This window comes from Ceratotherium simum, chromosome 14 (assembly GCF_057802395.1).
Source record: "Ceratotherium simum simum isolate JZ-2026a chromosome 14, ASM5780239v1, whole genome shotgun sequence".
NCBI lineage: Eukaryota > Metazoa > Chordata > Mammalia > Perissodactyla > Rhinocerotidae > Ceratotherium > Ceratotherium simum.
The window spans coordinates 10,066,441-10,088,500 of record NC_141913.1 but is presented as its reverse complement, the minus strand read 5'-3'; the positions used below and the strand labels follow the sequence as shown (position 1 = coordinate 10,088,500).

Genomic DNA, 22,060 nt, shown 5'->3' with positions numbered 1-22,060 from the left:
CATGATCATTTGATATAATGCAAAATGATTACTACAATAAGTTTAGTTAACATCCATTACCTCACATAGTTACAATTTTTTTTTCTTGTGAAGAGGAACCTAGTAAATTTAAATCCATAGCATTTAGTTTCTTATTACCTATTATGAGAAAGGTTGCCAAAATATTATTCCAATTTCTCCTCCAAATCATAGGAGTCTCTAACAAAGCTTTGATAAGCTCAGCCACTCTGATGAAGTCTCTGTATACTACTCTCTGTCGCCAGGAATCGTGTAAGAAGCCTTCTTTGCTATATAGAGGCAGCTCAGGGCCACCAAAATCTCGTATGGAGCTCATGTGTACAATTCTGGGAGACCTGAGAGTAGGGTTGTGCTGTGCTCTGCATCGGCCCTTCTCTGCTTGTGAGTCATCAGCACTGGATCTTGGCTCCCTTTTCCTCCTGAGCCCAGATGCACACTCAGGGTCCTACTCAACCAGTACTCCATCGGCTTCCTCCAGGCGGTCGGTCAGAGTCAGAGTTCCAGATGAAATTTAATATCTATCCCTCTCCTTGATGGGATAAGTGAGACTAAGACAGTCTCAAAATTGGCTTTCTTGAAATGAGATTTTACCCAAGTTGAGCCTGTACTCTAGGAGTGCGGGGTTTTTCATTGCACAGCTAGATATTGAGTCTCGGTTCTGACCTTTACCAGCTAGGTGATAGTGGGCAAGTCATTTGGCTTCCCCAAGCCTCAGTTTTTTCATCTATGAAGTGGGAAGAGGTCATACCTACTTCAGAATACTGAGGATTAAATAAAATAATTTTTATAAAGTTCATAGTATATCGTCTACCCCAACAGTTCTCAAACTTTTCGTCTCAGAACCCCTTTATACTCTTAAAAATTACTGAGTTTTGTTAATGTGGATTTTATTTATTAGAAATTAAAACTAAGACTTTTAAAATATTTATTAATTTTAAAAATTAATAATAAACCCATTATATATCAACATAAATAAAATATTTTATGGAAAATAATTGTAGTTTCTTTAAAAAGTTAGTGAAGAGATTAGTCTCTCTGTTTCTGCATTCAGTCTATTGCAATATCACACATCATGTACTCTTTGGAAAATTCCACTATACACATATGAGAATGAGAGTCAAAAAGGCAAATAATATCTTAGTAATAGTTTGAGAAGAATTTTGACCTCGTGGACCCCAGAAAGGGTCTCAGGGATCTCAGACCGTAGTTTGAGAATCATTGGTATAGCCAATAGTTAGCACCCAATAAATTGTAGTTATTATTGACATTCATGGAAATTTTTGTAACTAGCAAGTACTATACAAATATTAGTCATGAGAAGTAACGGCTGTGGCTTCAAAATTTCCTACTTTATATTTTCTTGAAGGATCCCACATAAGATTGTGATTCAGATGGAGCAAAAGAAACAACAATGCTTTTCAAATAAATACTAGTAATACATACATGAGTTCTTTGAGTTTAAAACGCTCAAATCTTGCTTTCAGGAATTTGTCGATTAAATAAATTATAAAGCTTTCATTTTTTTTTCCAGAGAAGAATCTTTTTTCCCCCTTAGGGTAATAGGATCTTAGTAGAGAGAGAAGTAGTCAGATATTTACTCTGAAGCCACCCATGGAGTTGGTATGGGATTATGGTAGCCCACCAGTTTTAAGGAGGAAGTGTGGCCCCGTTGTCATCATGTTGACGTTCATGATTGACGAGTCAATCTTGATTTACTGGTTGGAGAACCTTGACTTAAAGCATTTATTACTCTTCCTTTCTCAGATACAGCGTCCTTTAAAGGGGCTTTTTAAAATGTGTTTGGACTATAAAGACAAAAAGCAAAAGTGATGTAACAGATAACTTATACAAATTGTCTTAAGAAATATAAGTAGAGTTCATATAGTTCATATGCTAACAAGATATATGGGTACAGTTTATATCACCTATACATGTACTTTGCAGACATATAGCTCTCTAATTATATCACTTTTCTCCTTTCTTCCTCTTTGTCTTTGGGGGGTGGTGTAGACCATGGGGAATTCATATGCTGGGCAACTGAAATCTGCTCGATTTGAGGAAGCTCTCCACAACTCCATAGAAGCCTCTCTCAGATGTAGTAGTGTGGTACCACGGCCAATTTTTTCCCAGCTGTACTTGGACCCTGACCAGCATCCTTTCTCATCTGCAGGTAAGTTTCTCAATCCCACACATTTCTAGACTCCTTTTAAAAGAAGTGGGAATTCCAAATCTGGGGACCTCTGAAATAAATTGATTAAATGTTAGAAAATGCTAGTCTCACCATCCTCAGATATCGTCCACAACTATAAATTTTTCTTTTGGTTATTTTTCCATAAGCTTCTTTTAATTAAATCAGCTATGATTTATTTGCTTACCCAGATGTAAAACCCAAGGTGGAGGATCTGGATAAAGATTTGGTACACCGCTACACTCAAAATGGAAGCCTGGATTTTTCTAGCAACCTAACAGTTAATGAAATGGAAGACGATGAAGATGATGAAGAAATGTCTGATTCAAATAGCCCACCAATTCCCTATTCACAAAAACCTGCCCCAGAAGGGTCTTGCACTACAGATGGTGGGTTTCAGTTTTGTTTTTTTCAATCCCTGTAATATTGTCTGGCTAGTTTCCAATCGTTACACGTAGTGTTCAAGGCTGGAAACCAGTAATTACAGAAAGGAAGGAGGAATAATTATGCTCTCACACGTGTTATCTCCTATGACTTCATAGCAGGTGTCTATAAGAAAGACAAGTATTATCACCCCATCTTATAGATGAGGAAACTGAGATTCACAGCAGTTGAGTAACTTCTCTGAGATGGTATGTGGCAAAGGCAAGCCTAGACCCAGATCAGGGCTTTTCCAGTGTTCCGGGTACTTGCTGCAGGAATGCTACTATTTTAGTAATTTTTTTGTGTTCTGTCTGACTACTTCTTTTTGTTCCATCCTCAAAACACCAGAGATCTCAGATGTTTTATATTTACCTTTTCCATTTATCTTGAACACCCGTCCCATATATTGTTTTCTATAGAAGATAAAAATGTACATACTTTGATAATCTCATTTTATTTATTTTGTCAACCTCCTCTTCCACCAAGGCTTTAAGCACACTTTTATTTTTATTTTTATTTTTTTTTTAATAATTTTATTTATTTATTTTTTCCCCCAAAGCCCCAGTACATAGTTGTATGTCATAGGTGCACATCCTTCCAGTTGCTGTATGTGGGACGCGGCCTCAGCATGGCCGGAGAAGTGGTGCTTCAGTGCACGCCCGGGATCCGAACCCGGGCCGCCAGCAGCGGAGCGTGCGCACTTAACCGCTAAGCCACGGGGCCGGCCCTAAGCACACTTTTAGAAAGAAAGTCCGTGGGCCGGCCCCGTGGCTTGGCGGTTAAGTGCGCGCGCTCCGCTGCTGGCGGCCCGGTTCGGATCCCGGGATCGCACCGACGCACCGCGTCTCCGGCCATGCTGAGGCCGCGTCCCACGTACAGCAACTGGAAGGATGTGCAGCTGTGACAGACAACTATCTACTGGGGCGTTGGGGGGAAAATAAATAAATAAAATCTTTAAAAAAAAAAAAAAAGAAAGTCCTAATATAAAACATTTTTGGGGGCCAGCCTGGTGGCGCAAGCAGTTAAGTGCGTGCGCTTTGCTGCGGTGGCCCAGGGTTCGCCAGTTCCCATCCCGGGTGCGCACCGACGCACTGCTTGGCAAGCCATGCTGTGGTGGTGCCCCATATAAAGTGGAGGAAGGTGGGCATGGATGTTAGCCCAGGGCCAGTCTTCCTCAGCAAAAAAAGAGAAAGATTGGCAGATGTTAGCACAGGGCTGATCTTCCTCACAAAAAAGAAAAAAACATTCTTAGTATTTCAGGGTTTTGATGATGTCACAACTTAAATTATGCTCTCTTCCCGACCTAATTAGTATGTGGATTCTACTTTATCCATATTAGCCAGATTACAACTTTTATACTCAGAGTGACCTGGACCTGGGGTGATTTCAATACATGAAAATCTTGGGGGCTGTGGGGAGAAGGAAAGGGGTAAAATTTCAAGACATTCTCCCTACAAAGCTTGAAGTGCAAATAATTTGGGAGTAAACTAGAGATTCAAGTATGCAAAGCCAGGTAAATGAGTTTGCACTGTTTGGAAGTTTTATTTTCTCTTGACCTGATTTTTTTTTCTTTTCTGTCTCTCTCTCTCTTTGTGAGAATCTGATAAACTGTAAAGGGCTCAAAATCCCCTACCTAGGGGATGAGGAGATCTGAGTAATCCTCCTAGTAGCTTATCTGCGCCCGATTCACTGCAAGTCTCTAGCGATTAAGTACTACTGCTCTTTGAGTTGGACCTGCCTCTAGCTCATCACTCCTTATGAATTTGCTTCCACTTGTGACTGGTTTCTTTTGCCCAGACTTAATTAATGTATATCAATTTACTTGTTATTGATGTAATACAGACCCTTAAACCTGTGGAGGTGTGGAAGGTAACTGGCATTAGATGTACTTAGCTGTTTTATATCCATTTTCATGCCTTTTATATAATTGATCAGTCAACTCATATTGATCAGTTAACAACTAGATGTTGAAAGAGTGCTTAAAATATTGTTGGATTGTTACTGAGAATCTTGTTAGATGCAAGAATTAAATAGAACCAGAGTAAAAACTTCAGAGGAGAATTTTGAAAATCAAATTTTGTACCAAAAGTGGAGAAGAGGTTCCCCTGCTTTTCCTGTGCTCTGGGTATGTTTTTAGTTTGCCTTTTGGGGTATCTGACCCTGGTATTATTTATAACCCCAGGTATGGAAAGCTATTTAGTACTCACCAAGATATACACTCACTGATCTAGCAGATAGCAAGTATGTTGTGAACTTTAAAACATGAGAACACGACTCTTACCCTGCAGTAAAGTATAAGGGAAGGGTAATAGTTATTTTAGAGATAAAGGAAAAAACTTGGATGTATAATTGTTCTGAGAAGAAAGACGCATCCCACCCAAGCACAAGATTCAAATTGCAAGACAACCCAAAAACATTAGTCCTCCACTTAGATTCTTACGTCAGCTACTTTGGTTTCTTATAATTAATTACATGTCCATTATTCATTTTCCCTCGTTAATTCACCTGAGGGTGGCCATTAAAAACAAAAAAAAATAGTTTATAATTTGATAGTTTATAGTTTTTCCATAGCTCTTTCAATTTGGCTCATTCTAAGGTAGTTCTAAGAGTCCTCTCACTCAAAGACAGAATGGCCCTGAAATTTTCCTTATAAAAATGACAGTGAAATAGGGCAATATAGTGCCTGGACTGGTTTCAGCATACCAGCTTCCCTTCATGGGAAATCCTCTGTTTACCCAAGACTTAAAGGAAGGTAAAGCTATTTTTAGAGGCAATTTAGATAAGCAGATATTTAACACCTGATGGGCTTCTGGAGGTTACCCTTCAGATGTAAATTTCAGTTGCTAATTTCTTATGTAAATTATTGGAATAGTGTAGGTTCCTACCCTGCTGAGAAGCAGTTGATTGTCTAAAGGGGTGAAGGGCAACCAAATTTTAGGCTTCCAAATATTGCTTTGATTACTTTAGTTTGTGTTTACAGCTGTTTCAGTAAACTTTCCCCTCCCCCCATTTAGATTACTCTGTAACCTTCAAGTTAGAGATAATTGGAGAATGCAAATCTGGTTCTGTGAAGTGAAAACCTTGGCTATTTTCTTAAGGAAATGCAGATGAAGTTTACAAAGAAGGGCCCTCTACTATTATTACTTTTTAAAATGAAAATCATTTGCTGCAAGAGTCTTGGTTTTAAGGCGGCATTTCAGTATTACTCTCAGAAAATGAAACTATTTAGGCGTAAGTTTGTCAAATTGTTATTTGTATGCCCACATCGATAACCTATCTTTCCTTGCGTACAGTAAACAGGCTTAGATCCTTCCTTAGGGTACTCTTTCCGGATCTTCCAGTAGCCTCTCAAAGAAAGATCCTATCTTTCCTTCAGGATTAGTTCATGTGTAATTAAAAATTATCCTACAGGGGAGTAGTAGGGTTTCTTTTCATTTTGTTTGAGGTTTTAATTGCGATTTAATATTTGGTCTTTATCATATTAATAATCTGACGTATTTTTTATGGGCAAAAAGAACTACCTGATACACCAGATATTTGGATCCTGTAGGTCTTGAAATATAATCACATTTCATAGATTCTTTAGCTACCCATTCTTCTTTACAGACAATAGAGCTTATTTTCAATCTTTAAAAAAACTAGATTAAATGTTGCTCTTTGCATGATGTTTTTTCTTAATTGGGGATCCCTGGTGATACATTTCGTATATAATTAGCTGATCTGAATCCTAAGAATGAGGGTTTGTAGGAAATAGTCAGTTACTAGATATTATAGCAAAAGGCCAGACCCTTGGCAGGTTGAGTGTATTCTCAGAATAACTACAAACTGAATTTAGGAACTTTCCTTGATTTTGCAACCATTTCTGGCCTTGAATTGATTTCTTCCTGACCCTGTTCCTGGACTCAGCCTTGTCTTCTCTTTCTCTCTTGTTCTCTTTCCTCTTAATTAAATTGCCTGTGTGGCTTGTGTTGGCAAGTAACTAGAAAGCAGGAAGATAAAATAGGACATTTTCAAAATAGATTTTATTTTAAGAAAAGTTTTAGATTTACAGAAAAACAGAGAAAATAGTACGGAGTTCTATATATCCCCAATTTCCCCTGTTGTTAACATCTTACATTATTATTAATTTTAATAATGATTAAAGTCCATAGTTTATTTGGGTTCCTTAGTTTTTACCTAATGTCCTTTTTCTGTTCCAGAATCCCATCCAAGATACCACATTAGATTTCGTTCTCGTGTTTCCCTTATGCTCTTGGCTGTGAGTTTCTCAGACTTTCTTTGTTTTTGATGATCCTGATAGTTTTAGGAATTATTGGTCAGGTGGGAGACCCTCTATTGGAATCAGTCTGATGTTTTTTTCCTGATTAGACTGGGATTATGGGTTAGGGGAGGAAGATCACAGAGGTAAAGTGCCATTTTCATCATATTATATCAAGGGTACATACTATCAATGATTTATGACTGTTAGTGTTGACCTAGATCACCTGGCTGAGGTAGTGTTATCTCCACTCCCCCCTCTTCCCCCCCACCCCTCACTTTCCATACTGTGGAAGTCACTACACTCCAACCACACTGAAGGACCGAGAGTTATGCTCCACCTCCTTGAGGGTGGAGTATCTACATAAATTACTTGGAATTCTACTGCGTGGGAATTTGTCTCTGCCTTCCCATTTATTAATTTATTCAGTCATTTATTTATATCATTATATGCTCATGGATATGTATTTTATGTTTGCGGTATAATCCAATACTGTTTTCTTGCTCAAATTTTTCCAGCTTTGGTCATTGGGAGCAATTTCGGTTGGTTCCTGTGCCCCAAAAGTACTCCCATCGTTGTTTTTTAGCATAAAATAGGACATTTTCTCTTTTCATTGTCACAAGCACTTCTTGAAAAAAAAAATTTAGGAGGAGAAGCCTTGCTTCATCCTTCTATGAGGAAACATGCTTCTCATACAATCTGGTCATTGTTTAATAATAATTACTTTTGACCTGTAGGTGTCCTCATATCATAAGTGGGAGAACTCTGAAAGGCTGTCGTACTAAAAACTATTTGTGCTTCTTAATATGAATGGACTGTGTAGTTTTCCAATACCACAGAAATCACTCTGAAATCATCTTTCTTCCATAGAAATTCCTGCTTTCTTCAGATACTCTCCACACTGTCTCTTCTCTCCTCTATGCCTGTTTAAAGAACCGAAATTGTACTTTTCCCCCTTAATCTCCCTTTTGCTGCAATGTATTGCTTTGAGTAAGCTCATCAGAAATGTCACTCTCTAGTCATGGATCACCTTTGTGACTTGACCATGAATGTTAAGGATTCATCAGCAAGTATGAGATGGGTGGATGCTGACATAACCCATGGCTGGCAGGGGCTGGTGTGTCAAGTGCCCCCCAGGATCCAGCCTGGAAAGTTGGGTGATAGGACTCAGCAAAAATAGGCAAGGAAGAAGTGACAGGAGAGTGTCCTACATCAGACTGAGGGAAGGTGAAACATTATATGTTAGAGAAATGTTAATGAGGATGAAGGAGCATCTAACTTGGAGTCAAGAGACCTGGGTTCTAGTTCCACCTTTTCTGGTTGCTGGGCATTTGACATTGGAACATTTTCTTAACTTTTATAAGCCCTAGTTTCCTCATTTACGTGCTAAAGAGATTGGAGTAGATTAATGTTACCCAATCTTCAACTGACTAACCTCTCTTATAGTCATATGTAATCTTTTGAACTCCTTAGGAATTTAAAAACTAATTCTGTCACTACATGGCATGTGATAAGGAATTTAAGTAGGAAGTATTTATTTTAGATCAGTATATTAATATACTCTTTGATATTCATGCATATGAGAAAAAATTGTCTACATTTTATTGTTCAGTAATTGCTGTTTAATTTACTTTAAATTGGTTTTGTTAAAAAAAAGCATGTTTTGTTGACAAATTCAAAAATAAAATGTTACACTTTTTGGGGGGAGGAGGGGGGGACCCAAGTGTATTAAGATGTTTTCTAGCATCAAAAAAAAAAGTCAATCTAATTTTAATACCCAAATTTTGGAATTCCTACATTGTAGGATTAAAAGGATGTGCTAGTTTATTTTTTATAATTTTTGCATTTTTGATCTATATGATGAAAAAGTTTCAGGCTGCTGTTCGGAGAATTTCTCTGCAAACAACATGCTACTGAAAGAGGTAGGCTTTTCCCTCTTACATGATAAGCCAAATTGGATTATAATCACTAAAATTTTACCTTAACATTGCTTTTTTTTGGTGTCCTGGAAACATATTGGTGCATTTTATATAATTTTATAACTTGATGAGTGGGGTTGAGATGGAATCTAACTTTCATACCTAGCAAAGCCGCATTTGTAAAATGAATCAGTCAATCAGTGTTCCCTGAGCTTCCCATCATTAACCAATAGCCCGTTATGGGTATAAATTAAGCAACATATCAATACATATGATTGATAATAAGAATAATTTAAAATTGTGTAATAATCAAGCCACACTGATGTGAGGTTCAACCAAGTGAGTCCTGAGTTCACTCCGCTGGTTTCTACTCTCCCTACATGTGTAGCATGGAAGGCCCTCAGAACATTCTGTTTTAAATGTAGGATATTAGAATAATTATTTATTAGTTTTTATTTATTAGAAATTTGTATTGATGTCTAGTTGAGTTTCACTTATAATTCCCAAGTATTGTGGCGTACCTTTATGAATCCCTGGGAGTTTGATAACTACTTGTTGGAAAATGCTTGTATCAGATGATCTTGAGGTTCTATATAGCTCTGATGTAATAAGCTTGTAATAATTTGCAGATTGGTACAGACCTGTGGCTCCATCTAGTCCACTCTTTCTCATATAGCATGAGTCAAAGCTGTAGAAAGGTTGTATTACTACTTCTTGGCGACAAAGATAGCTTCCCAAGCATCTTGTTTTCCGTCAGTAGGCAATCATGAACCTCTCAATACTGGATTTTCTACACCTTTTGGGAAGATATTTTATATGTTCTGCCTTTTGGAGCAAGTCATAATAAAGGTGCTACTTCTTAGGAAAAATATGTTTCTAGGTTTACTGTCTATATACAAATTAATAATTCCTTTGATTAAAAAAATTAGTGTTCCTTTCAGGACTTGAAAATGCCTCCTAGATTTAGTATTTTAGAATTTGGTGAAAAAGTCTGTGTTCACCCTTCATGGTTTTAGCTCTGGATTGTAACTGTTCTTAGCTTTTCTTTTGCCAAGTTGAATAGTATGCTTTTTGCCTGTTTTTATATAGCAAATTTCCCATGTCTTATATCACTTATATTACTGGACTCATTCTGTAACCTTGGACAAGTTCTCTAACCTTTCTGAGCCTCAATTTCTCCATCTATGAGAAGGAGACAGTAGTACCTACCTAGAGTTGTTGAGAGGATTAAATAAGATAATGTATACAGTGTTTGGCACTGCACCTGGCTTATGTTAAGGGATCCACAAATTTTAGCTACCATCAATATCATCATCATCATCAGCTCCCAACTTTCAAACCTGTGAGTCTTGCCCCTTAATGGAGGTGGGGGCAGCAGAATTTTTTTAAGGGGTTCTGTGAATCCATAGGCTCCAAAAAATGTGTGTAAACTGAATATGATTCACATGTATAAATGACTATTTTTCAAATAAAAATAGATGATATTGTGAATAATAAAATACAAATTCATTTAAAATTGTTAAAGAATTCACAATAACATTTTGATATTTTTCTCAATTCACAAACACTAAAAGTTAAATTTGAATTTCTTAATGTTAAAAAGAGATCTACAAGCTTGAAATGGTTGAACTCCATTGTCTCGATCATTTTAGTTTGCTTTAATTGACTTTTTCCAATTCCATTATACCTGCTTTTGAGATCTGATGATCCAAACCGTGCACCACAGCTTCATACAGTCTTTGTATGTTGTTTTCTTTTTATTTCTTGTATTCTAACTGATGGCATCCAATTGCTTGTTGGCATTTGGTTAACATCAGAATATGACTTGATGCTGGAAGAGTCTAGCATGGTTCTTCCTCACTTTGTGTTGGGTGATGTTGATGGTGGTCTCAGGTTTGTGTGTGGAGGGTTAGATGTTCACCTCCATCTTCCACAACTCTCTGAAATATCATTTATTATACTTTTGTTCAGCCTCTTTTGGTTGCAAGTGACAGAAACCCAACTCAGACTAGCTTAGGTAGAATGAAGAAGTCATTGGAAGAATTCCAATCAGAAGGTTTCATGACCAAACCGTGGGAAAGGCAGATACAGCTGGGCTTCAGTGATCGAAACACTGCCAGAACATTCCTCCTGAACCTCCTATCTCTGCTGACAGACTTCCCTCAAGAGCAAGGAACAGATCTGGCATAGAGCCAACTGAGCCATGCTTTCTCTGACTGTGTTCAGAATTCCTAGGGAAAAGGCTTTGATTGGCATGGTTTATGTCGGGTGCCCACCCCTGGACGGATCAACTATGGCCAGAAAGGTGGGATATGACAGTGGCCCAACTTGGATCAGGTGCCAGCTCCAGGTCAATCTGCAATATCACAACTCTCCAGGGGAATCACATGGTTAGAGAGCAGGGAAGACTCTCATCATCTCCCAGAAGATGTGGAGATGGGTGCTTTGCAGCAGAAAATAGCTGTCCTCTGTAATGTTGTGTTGTGATTATCGGTTCCTTATACATTCTTCCAATTGATTACTCTGTGAGTTCTTAGAGGAAGACATATTTTGTTCAACTCTATCCCCAGGCCTAGGACAGCATCTGTTGCAAATGATTTTTAATAAATAATAAACTAATGAATTAGTGTAGCACATTATGTTATACAAAGTGGTTATATAAGGTTTTGTTATATCTTGTCATGTCATATCCGGTGAAAATAACCTAATAGTTCTGAGTTCTGGTTCTGGCCCATTCGTTTTTGAGTCACCAAACTCTGAGCTTCAATTTTGTCCTATGTGAAATGGAGAGCATCTCTTTTCTATGATCGTCTCTATTTAGAGAAGTGAATTTGCATTGAAAGTAAAAATACTATATTACGTGCATATAAAAATTACATACATTTTTCACAGTTTGCTGTGTATTTATCACTTGCTTACTTGTGGATCAGAAAATATAAAGTCATCAACGTTGGCTGAATCAGTTGGAAATACCCCCGTTTAGTGTCTTTTCAGCTCTGCTCAGAGGGGCACATATGATAGATTTGTCTTCTGGTTGGAGTATATGGACTTTAAATTTAGTCCTTCATAGTGATTCCCACAGGTAAATCTATTCTCCAAATGGGTGACAAGGAGATGTAACCTCTCTAAACATTTAACTGTGTCCTTTTTACTGGTTTTTAGGTTTTTGTCAAGCGGGAAAGGATTTGCGTTTGGTATCTCTGTGTATGGAACAAATCGACATCCCAGCAGGATTCCTCCTGGTGGGGGCCAAGTCTCCCAATCTTCCTGAACACATCCTAGTGTGTGCTGTAGACAAGAGATTTCTCCCAGATGATCACGGAAAAAATGCACTTTTAGGTGAGTGTTTCACAACTGTAAAATTCCTTCCAAGATGAAGGAGTTAAAATATAACTTTATTTTAAATTATCACAGAGTTTTAAAAAAAAGCATAGAATTAGTTGGGGATTATATAGTTTAGTTCAAGTATGAAACATTTTTTCTTTTAGTAACTTCTTAAAAATTGGCTTTCATTTTTTATTCATTTTCAAAATACTCACCTTAATGAAGAGACTTTTTTTAACCAGACATTAAAGGACAACATACAATTTATCAAAAACTAATATTTTGTAAAACAAAGTAGGATTTACTGTCTGTAGAGTCATTGATCTGGACTTGATGTCAGGTCAACTCTCAGTTATTCAACTGTGGACTGTCCACTTTGTAAGTTTTTGGTAGTTTTTCCATTCCCCCTATTATTCCTGACTACAGTGATGTGATTCTCATGTTATATTTAGCATTAGTTCTCAAGCAAAATAACTAGGAATATACATATGATGTAAAATGTATAACTATCTCAGAGTTGTTTTACTTTCTGGTATTACTTTGAGTCTGGGCTTTTTTCACAATGTAGCTTTCCTACAGCACAGGAAATCAAGAGTAGATTGATTTTTTTAAATTATTTTTAATAATTAAAAAGACAAATAAGGGCACATGAGGTTTGTTGCTTTTTTGCTGCTGTGTTTATCTGGAGTTGTTTTTGTTTCTCAGAATATCTCTTACTGTAGATGGACATATGTTTTCGGCACAAATATCAGTAAAAAGGAAAAAGAGAGAATAGGGCAAAGAGTTCAAGTATTGTTTTGATTGTGAAGTGTATTTTTGTTTGTTTAGCATGCTTCCTAATTATAGAGTGTCATCAGAAAGTTTAGAAATACATAGGTCAACATCCTGAGTCAGAAAATGACCCTTCACATGCTTTATAAAGGCTCCTAAAATTACAGTTCAAAGCCTTCTCTTGGTTCATAGGAGGAGAAGTGGTGATTTTCACTTTTCATAAGACTCTCATAAAAAAATGTTCATTTTATTTTCCTTTTAGTGAAGTTGAGCAGATGATTTAATATAGATGCCTAATGGTAAAGTTTATACAGTGGACCAAATTAGCAAAGCAGGTCCAAGTATTTGTTCATTCATTCATTTAGCAGCATTTGTTCAAAATGTGCTGTGTGACAGAAATCATGCTAGGCTGTGATGTGGGGGCACAAAACTGATAAGACACAGTCCTTTCCCTCACAGAGCTGATGACTTAGGTGACTGTGCTAGAACGACTTTGGAAAGCTGCTTCTCAGCATTTTAAAAGCATCTTAGGGCCGGCCCGGTGGCTTAGCGGCTAAGTGCGTGCGCTCCGCTGCTGGCGGCCCGGGTTCGGATCCCGGGCGCGCACCGACGCACCACTTCTCCGGCCATGCTGAGGCCGCGTCCCACATACAGCAACTAGAAGGCTGTGCAGCTATGACATACAACTATCTACTGGGGCTTTGGAGGGAAAAAATAAAAAAAAATAAAAAAAATAAAAAAATCTTTAAAAGCATCTTAGTTTCATCGAATGGAACAGTTCATATGTGGCTCTGACTACAGACATAGAAAAATCTCTTAGAATGCCTTTTTGCTCAGTGATTCTTCATGACTGGAGGAATCCTCCTAGAATGCGTCATGGAAAGGACAGAAAAAACACCATCAGAGTAATAGATGTCATAATTCTATGTAATCAGGAATATGGGCTTTGGAATTGGAACTGGGTTTAAATCTCAGATGTGCCGCTTAGTACTTCAAGTACTTGGGCAAGCTACTTATCCTCTTGAAGTCTCAGATTCCTCATCTTTATAAAAGGGCCAATGATGCCTACCTTGTTGGGTTGTAATTATCAGATGAGAGGATGTTTATCGGGCACCCATCCAGCACAGTGCCTGGCACGTAGTACTTACTCTTTAAATGGTACTTATTCTGCCATTCCGTCATATTTATTAAATACCCTATAGACTTGAAACAATGCTTACTTTCTGTAGCCTTGTAAATGGACATAATTTTTTACTAATTTCTCCAAGTGAACATGTAGTGCAACAAAATGGTAGAAGTTTTTTCTTAGACAAGCATCTTGTTTAGATTTTTATATGTTCAGTAATCTATTGTTCAAAAGTTAGTATTCATCCGACATTTCATACTTATGATGGATGATTTTAATATGCAATAAGATATAGTGGGAAAAATTTTGAACTTCAGATATTCTAGAATCCCTGTGGACTCCAATATCAATTTGTCTAAATTTTTATATAAATTATGCAGATTCCAAAGACTGTGGGGGAATTGATTTAAAAATGTATTGATCCAGTTGGCAGTTCATGTGTCCCAAATCTACCATGCAATTGGAAGACTTGATTGACAGAAAAACTAGAAAGGTAATTTGGCTGTAAGAGGTGTTATTTTTTGTGATGATCACAGCAAGAACTTTGAGAAGATAAAATCTCTCTTGAATCGAGGCTAATATTGAAACCATACAGAATTTTTTAAATGGACTATAGCATCTAACTCTTTAATATTGTTAAATCTCATCATTAATGTAAACTTTCTGTTGTTTGAAAATTATCCAGATTCATTGCTTTTCTTCCTCCTTACACTCTTGCTTTTCAAAAACCTCGGAGAATAGGCAGAGGAAAAGATAAAACTTAACCTCAGTAATTTGTTAATTCTGGTTCTCATACTAATCTTCTATGGGCCTATCAGATAAGCCTCATTTTTTTGGCACCATCTTTAATTATTTTGGCTGAAATGTTCTTATAGCTTTTTACTGTGTTTTGGGTATGCTACAACTGCCTCACAAGCCAGGCATTTTTCCATCAAGGCATGATGATCATATGACAATGTAAGGAGGCAGTGGTTTTGTCTGCTTTGTTCCATGCTGAAAACCTGGTACCTGAAACAGTGCCTAGCACATAGTAGAGTACAAGTATTTGTTGGATGGATGGATGGATGCATGGGTGGATGGATACATGGATGGATAGATGGATGGATGGATGGATGGCTTTAGGAACTTGGTAAACTAGGCAGTCGTTGACTTTTTTTTTTTTGACCTACAGCTCCGAGGTATTGGACAAATAGCCAAATGCTCTGAAATGCAGTCCATCTCTGAATATATCTTAAATAATTTATGAAATTATATTGATGTTTATATTTCTATAAAATGACAGTAATAAACTAATTACATAGAATTACTAATTTTATGTAACTGATCAGAGGTTGTGACTATCTCTTGTTCACCATCGTTTTTCCAGTGTTTAGCACAATGCCTGGCATATAGGTAGGTGCTCAATAAATAATTGTTGAATAAATAATAATAAATTGGACTGCCATTTCTATATGCTCTGAACTGGTTGTCAACAGTCTGAGATTGGAACATAGTGAGTATTCTGTCTTTAATCCTCTTGGCCTTTCTCTTCTCTCCTTATGTCTTTGTTAATTATATAACAGTGTTTTGTCCTCATCAGTTCACAACCAAAGGAACTCATTCTCTTCCTGTGCGCCTTTTCCTCTATGTGTTAAGGGAGACTGAAAAGTTGATTTCCAATAAACTAAAGCATGGCCTCTCATCTTCCCAGCCTTCTCCATTTCTTCTTGTTTCTATGTCCCCTGCTCCAAGCAGGTCACTGAAAGTTTTATTTTGTTTGATTAATCTGAATGAGGACTTGTTTGGATGTTAGATCTAAAGGAATAATAAGCTAGTTTGAGTAAAGGGGGATTGAATAAAGAGGGAATGGGAATCTCAGGGAACTCATTTCAGAAAGTGCAGCTAGATCTCATAGAAACTGGAAAGTTGACAATACCCTGAATTTGCACATCACTGTCTGTGCTCTCCTGTCTGCAGACCAGCTTCCTCTTCACACTTCTCAGTTTGTTCTCTCCCATACCTTAGCTGACACGTGATTGACATAGCCTCAACTTGAGTTCCAATTTTAGAAAACCTTACGAATCTGGGGTCCAGTACCATCTGACTGACACATTTTGTGTTTATTTCAAAATTCAAAGAGACAGATTCTGACTGTCCCAGATTGGGTCCGATATTGGGCCACAGTCTAATCAGCTGTGGCTATGGAGGCAAATTCCCGAGGTGGGTAGAGCAGAGAACGAGGGCCAGCAGGTTCTCTAAGAAGGGAGTGTGTGGGGAAGAAATAATGGATATCTCTGGGACCAAACTTTGTCATATTTTTATGTCAACTATATAAGTTCTATTGCATGATACTGTCCAGTCTGTGTCCTTAACCATTATCCTTTTAGAGCATTTTTTAAAATTTAAATTACTTTCAGTCTTTCACTGTTATAAAATAACTGCTAAAAAAATTTAATACCTGTTTTTTTCCTTTGAATTATTTCCTTGAAATTAGAAAGTTATTGGGTCAAAGACTGTGACTATTTCTATGCTTTTTATATGTAAAAGTATTGTATCAACTTACGAGGCCACCACTAACTTTGGTTTTCCTCCTTCCAGGGTTTTCTGGAAACTGTATCGGCTGTGGAGAAAGAGGGTTTCGGTATTTCACGGAATTTTCCAACCACATTAACTTGAAGCTCACCACCCAGCCAAAGAAGCAGAAGCACTTAAAGTACTACCTAGTCAGAAGCTCCCAGGGTGTACTGTCTAAGGGACCTCTTATCTGCTGGAAAGGTAGTGTCAGCTTCTGGGAGGGGAAGGGAAGAGAAGGGAGTGAGGATGTTATGATAATGACAAGTGGCCCATACAGGTTTCGGAATTCAGTTGTGATATAGATAAATATCTCAAGTTCAGAAGGCTATCCAAAGATATAAAGGCCTCTGGCAGGTTATTTGACTTGCTCCTTTCTGTTTTTAATAGAGGCCATTCAAGTTTAGGAAAGTGCATGTCTCTTTGTATTTATCTCTTGGGAGGGTGGAGTGTAACTCTCAGGGGAAAAAATGGACTCTTTCTAGCTCTCCTCTCATTTAAAGAGGGCCTCAAATTGTCAGTTTCTTGGTCAGATGCTCTTTCTACTTTATTTAGGTTCTTTGGTAACTTTCAAGCATCTCTGTTTTTCTATTTTTATTAGAACTAAGTATACTTTAGAATAAATAATGCTCTCTTCATAATACCTGGGAAAATGCACTATTCAGTTGACAAAGTTTTGTTTCTTTTTGGTTAGGAAGATCTTAACTAACTCTTTTATAGAAATGAATCCAGTTGAAACTTCACATCTTCATGTGTTTGATAAGATTTAACACAAGTTCTATTCATTATTCTAATGCAGTGGACTATCTAATCTTTACTCTTTTGAGCAGTTTCTTAGATACTGAGATTTTTTCCTCAATTATTAATATTATTATATTACTAAAGACTATGTAATAATTGTCTTTAACGTTTCTGTTTGTTGTCTCTGCAAGATTTTGGCCTAAGCATGAAAAATAGCATAATAAATCCAAATTACAACTGCAGATTTGCCTGAGTCTTTCACCATAATTGCTCTTGGTTGCATTTGAAATGACATTACATACAGGACTCCTCAGGAAATGCCTATATGTTCCAAACCAGGTATCATCAGAACTTAAAGCTTCTGACCACTGAATCATAAGAGTGGTGAACTATAGATAACTCTTTATCCTAATATAGTCTAAAGAATTTTCCTCTAGAAAAATTGTTTTAAATGTCACAAACCCTAATAAAAGAGTAAAAATAGGATAGGCATTACTGCTCTGCCTTTTAACTGCCTTTTTTTTTTTTTTTTTAATTTTTTATTTATTTATTTTTCCCCCAAAGCCCCAGTAGATAGCTGTATGTCATAGTTGCACATCCTTCTAGTTGCTGTATGTGGGACACGGCCTCAGCATGGCAGGAGAAACCGTGCGTCAGTGCACGTCCGGGATCCGAACCTGGGCCGCCAGTATCCGAGCCCGCGCACTTACCTGCTAAGCCACGGGGCCGGCCCTTAACTGCCTTTTTAAGCTTTTGTTTTGGTTGAGTAAAATATTTTTAACTTCTTACTTAGTGCTCAGTGACATTTCATTTTTCTGGGAAAGAATAACATTTGTGAAATAGTTTTTGATACAGTGATCTTGGGTGACTTCTGAAGCCTCACCTTTATAGCAGTTGCTATTTGGAATTGGGATTATGTATACAAACATATAATATAAATTTACGTGCATGCATGTAATATACAAAGTGTGGAGATATCTTTTTAAGCCAAATACAAATGCTCTTCAAGGAAGCTCATAGCATAGAAGGTTATAGAAAACTGCCTCCAATTCTTACACGTCTCTGATAAACTTGGGAACTCTCTAAAGGAACTCTCTATAATTAACTTTGTCATTTATGAACATTTATGTTTCTTTTTCACACGCTACCTTTAAAGACTAATATGGTATAATATATAGTATAATTTGGTTGTAAGTTACAGCTCCATAAGTTGTCATAGTATTTGCTATCTACCTGAACCTGTACAAGGTATCATTAAAATGTTATACTAGAAACCCATTAATATCAGCTTACTTAAAATGAAGCTTGGTGTTGCATGGTTGGTAGTCACCTTGAACATTGTCTACCTGTTTCCTTTAATAAGAACTGAGAATAATAAGTATTTGAGCATTTTGAATTTTTCTCTTCTGCCTATAAATTTTTCTTTGCTTCTGTTTTTGGACATAAATTAAGGTTGAGTAGAGAAGGTTGAAGGCAGCCTAGATGGCCTCTAGGTTACTGTTCCACACTTAAATCAATCTTGGACAGGATGTTAACTGGTAAAATTTGAAAGCTTATTGGGTGTTTACAAATTATTGATATTTTAGCCTCAGTCTTACCCATAAAACTAGCATGACTGTATTTGTTATGAGTAATTTTTCCCCTGGGAACTAGTCTCTGGGGAACAAAGTCTCATTGTTCTTTGTAACCATTTCTTTATCTTCTTAACATGACATCTGGCCCTAGGCAGATGAATTGTGTTCACCATCGTGCACATTCTCTTGTAGTCAGGATTAGAGGAAGGGGACCTCTGAAAGGAAAGTGGCTGCCACTTAAGAAGCAGCGATTTCTTTTAGAGATTTTATGGATTGTATCCCCATCATGTGTTTTAATAGAATATTGATCTCCTCACATAATGTGATTCTTACTCCTTTCCAGAATGTAGAAGCCGACAATCCTCTGCTACTTGCCACTCTATTAAACCCAACTCTTCAGTGTCATCAACTGTGACCCCAGAAAATGGCACAACTAATGGATACAAATCAGGATTCATTCAGACAGGTATGGGGCATTTTCTTTTGGAATTTCAAGTAACAGGTGCATATTTAATGAGGCATTTAAAACTTATTGTTGGCTAGTTTGAATAGAGATATCTTAAAATAGAGGTATTACTTGAGTTACTATTGTAATTAGAACTCAGTATTGAGGTGGTTCAGTCTGTGGGTGACCAGAACCCAAAGTCCCAACACTCCTGCCAGTGCTAAGTAGGAGATGGAGAAAGATACTGACAGTTGATAGGAAATTTAGCTCAAGCATAGGACCTGTATCTAGAGGAGTCTGATGGTAGGCAATAAGTGGAAATCCAGATATGAGGGAAGTCTGTGTCATAGCTCTCGGTGGCATGTATTGGGGACATACTCATGAAGACTGGACATCCAGGGTAGGGCTCTAACTAAGCCCACAGAATGTTATAGGGAATATCGCACCAACTGGGATGCAAAGTAAAGACCCATGGCCGAAGATCACAATGGAAGAATCCAGGATCTAATTTTTAGAGGTTCAAGATAGGGGCTTTGTTACAAATAGCCAGATAAAATTTTAGTGCCTGAAACTAGGTTACAATATCAGAGCAGGATCAGCAGAATGGCTAATCTGATACCAAGCAGATAAGTTACTAGTCTAAGGCTTCTAAAAATTCCTCCAGTAGAGAGGACTGCACTGGCCCAGGCCCTGAGGTTAGTATAAGGCTCCAGGTGGGACTTAATGTTTCCAGGTGGCTGAAGGGCTAGAGGGCTGTAACTGAAAAGATTGCTGCACATAGTATTTGAGGAAATTATTCAGAACCAGTCTAAGTTATATCTTAGTCAAGAAGAAAAGTATTTTAAAAGAATTTGTGAAAATTTTTTTCAGTTCACTTGTTTTTTGTGAAGTACCATTATACTCACTTGATATGCAAACTTTGTAGCATATGTGCTTTGCCAGTGTCTACTCAACCACAACAAGTTGAAAAGAAGGCTGTCTTCATTTATTTCACTACTTAGCATTCCCCTTTCAAATTTATCTGAAATTCTGATGAGCTGGTAAATTGTTTATGCTTATTTTCGAGATGGAAGTGGTTATTAGTTATGTTAGCAACATTAGCAATGATAATAAGGCTGACTTTATTTTGGGCACTTCTTGCTATGTGTCTGCCCTTCATCCTGGATTTTAAAAGGCTGACTTTTAAACTGTCCAAGAGATTTAGATAGAGGCTGTGATCTAGGAGGAAAGAGCATTTCTCTTTAGAATAAATGAGAGAACGTCGTGTCACTAGGTATTCAAGAAAGAAAAAAAAGTTGGTATTTGGTTCTTGGCATTGAAAGATTGGCCTTCATCACAATAACTATAAACCTACATACATATCTTTCCTAGAATTTATTTTAGTAATTTGATCAATTCTGTGGTATATTTTCTGCCATTAGACCTTGGGGGTAATGAAATGTAATTTAAAAACTATAGTATTAAAAATGAATATTTACTTCATTCCAACAACAACTTAACAAGTGTTTATTATATTCTAAGACCCTTGTCTGATGCTATAAGTCAGGGTTCCAGTACTTGACTGTTGGCTCCAGTGATTTAAAAACCACTCATGTAAGGGATAAAACAACAATAAAACAGATAACCTTTTCTAAGAGGGAGAGGTGGATATATAAATAACCAGTTGTACTTGAAAATAATGAAAAGATATTGAAATATTAATAAGCAGTAATGCAGTTTTAATACCAGGAAATATATTTTGAAAATGAATGTTGCTGTGAATAGAGAAAATCAAGATACAGGCTTTAGCAAAGGTTCCCTCAGTTGCCATGAAGAGACATAGGCAGTTGCAGCACTGATTGACACAAGTGGCCAAGTGTTATGCCGATATTTTTGTGTATCCCTTGTTGCGGTGAAAGTGGTAATTTGACCATGAAGTTAGCTATTAACAATTTTAAGTGCAATCTAGAGAATTTAATAGAAGAAAGTGCCTTTAAAGTGAGGCTTTGTGTCTAAAACTTTCTTTTTGACGAATTATGTTTATAGATTCTTCAACAATAATTGCTTTCTTGCTACACATATTGAAAGTAATAGACTATAATAATGTCACGTTAGCATTATGATGTCGTTGCAAACATGAGAGTATGCAGCAGCTCCTTAGCTGATAGGGATTCATCCTTCTATAGAAGATTGCCTTCTTAATCTTCAATCAATGACTGCCTGGAATCAGCATTTCTTAGCCTGAAATGTAGGTACACACGTTGCATAGTATTTGAAAAAGGGATTAGCTTACTATTTACACAGCTTTGTCTTATGTTTCATCTGCCCAGCTCTGGATGTTCTGTTCTGGCAGGCTTGCTGTTTATCTCTTGCATATTTTCTTTCAACATATTTATGTCATTGATAATTCAAATTTTAGTCAACAATCCCGGTAAAATATTGCATCATTTGACTGAAGGTGGCTATTTGTTATCTACCTACATTATAGACACAAACCATATATACACACACACACGTACATGTATTGTGTTTAATTAGGACAAGAGTTCAAGAATAGATGAAAAAAAATCTTTGCTTAACCCAAGATCTTGAAAGTTTCTCTTTCATGTTTTCTTCTAAAAATTTTATTGTTTTATCTCTTGCATTAAAGTCTGTGAGCCATTTTGAGTTAATTTTTGTGTATGGTGTGAGGTGAGCATCTAAGTTCATCTTTTTGCGTGTGGATATCCAGTTGGCTCAGCACC

At 37.1% G+C, this 22,060-nt stretch overlaps 1 protein-coding gene across 11 annotated transcripts in view; it reads left to right on the top strand.

Moving 5' to 3' along the window:
- GREB1L (GREB1 like retinoic acid receptor coactivator) overlaps positions 1 to 22,060 on the top strand; it is a 264,178-nt gene that overhangs the window by 135,355 nt on the left and 106,763 nt on the right. For 10 of the 11 annotated variants that reach the window (XM_087439004.1, XM_087439003.1, XM_087439005.1 and 7 more), the window contains 5 exons: positions 2,029 to 2,188; positions 2,398 to 2,595; positions 11,969 to 12,145; positions 16,605 to 16,781; positions 19,236 to 19,358. In XM_087439004.1, the coding sequence (XP_087295130.1) occupies positions 2,032 to 2,188; positions 2,398 to 2,595; positions 11,969 to 12,145; positions 16,605 to 16,781; positions 19,236 to 19,358 (832 nt within the window). In that variant the 5' untranslated portion in view covers positions 2,029 to 2,031. The remainder of the gene's footprint in view (positions 1 to 2,028; positions 2,189 to 2,397; positions 2,596 to 11,968; positions 12,146 to 16,604; positions 16,782 to 19,235; positions 19,359 to 22,060) is intronic. The other variant, XM_087439006.1, reaches the window with a different exon arrangement.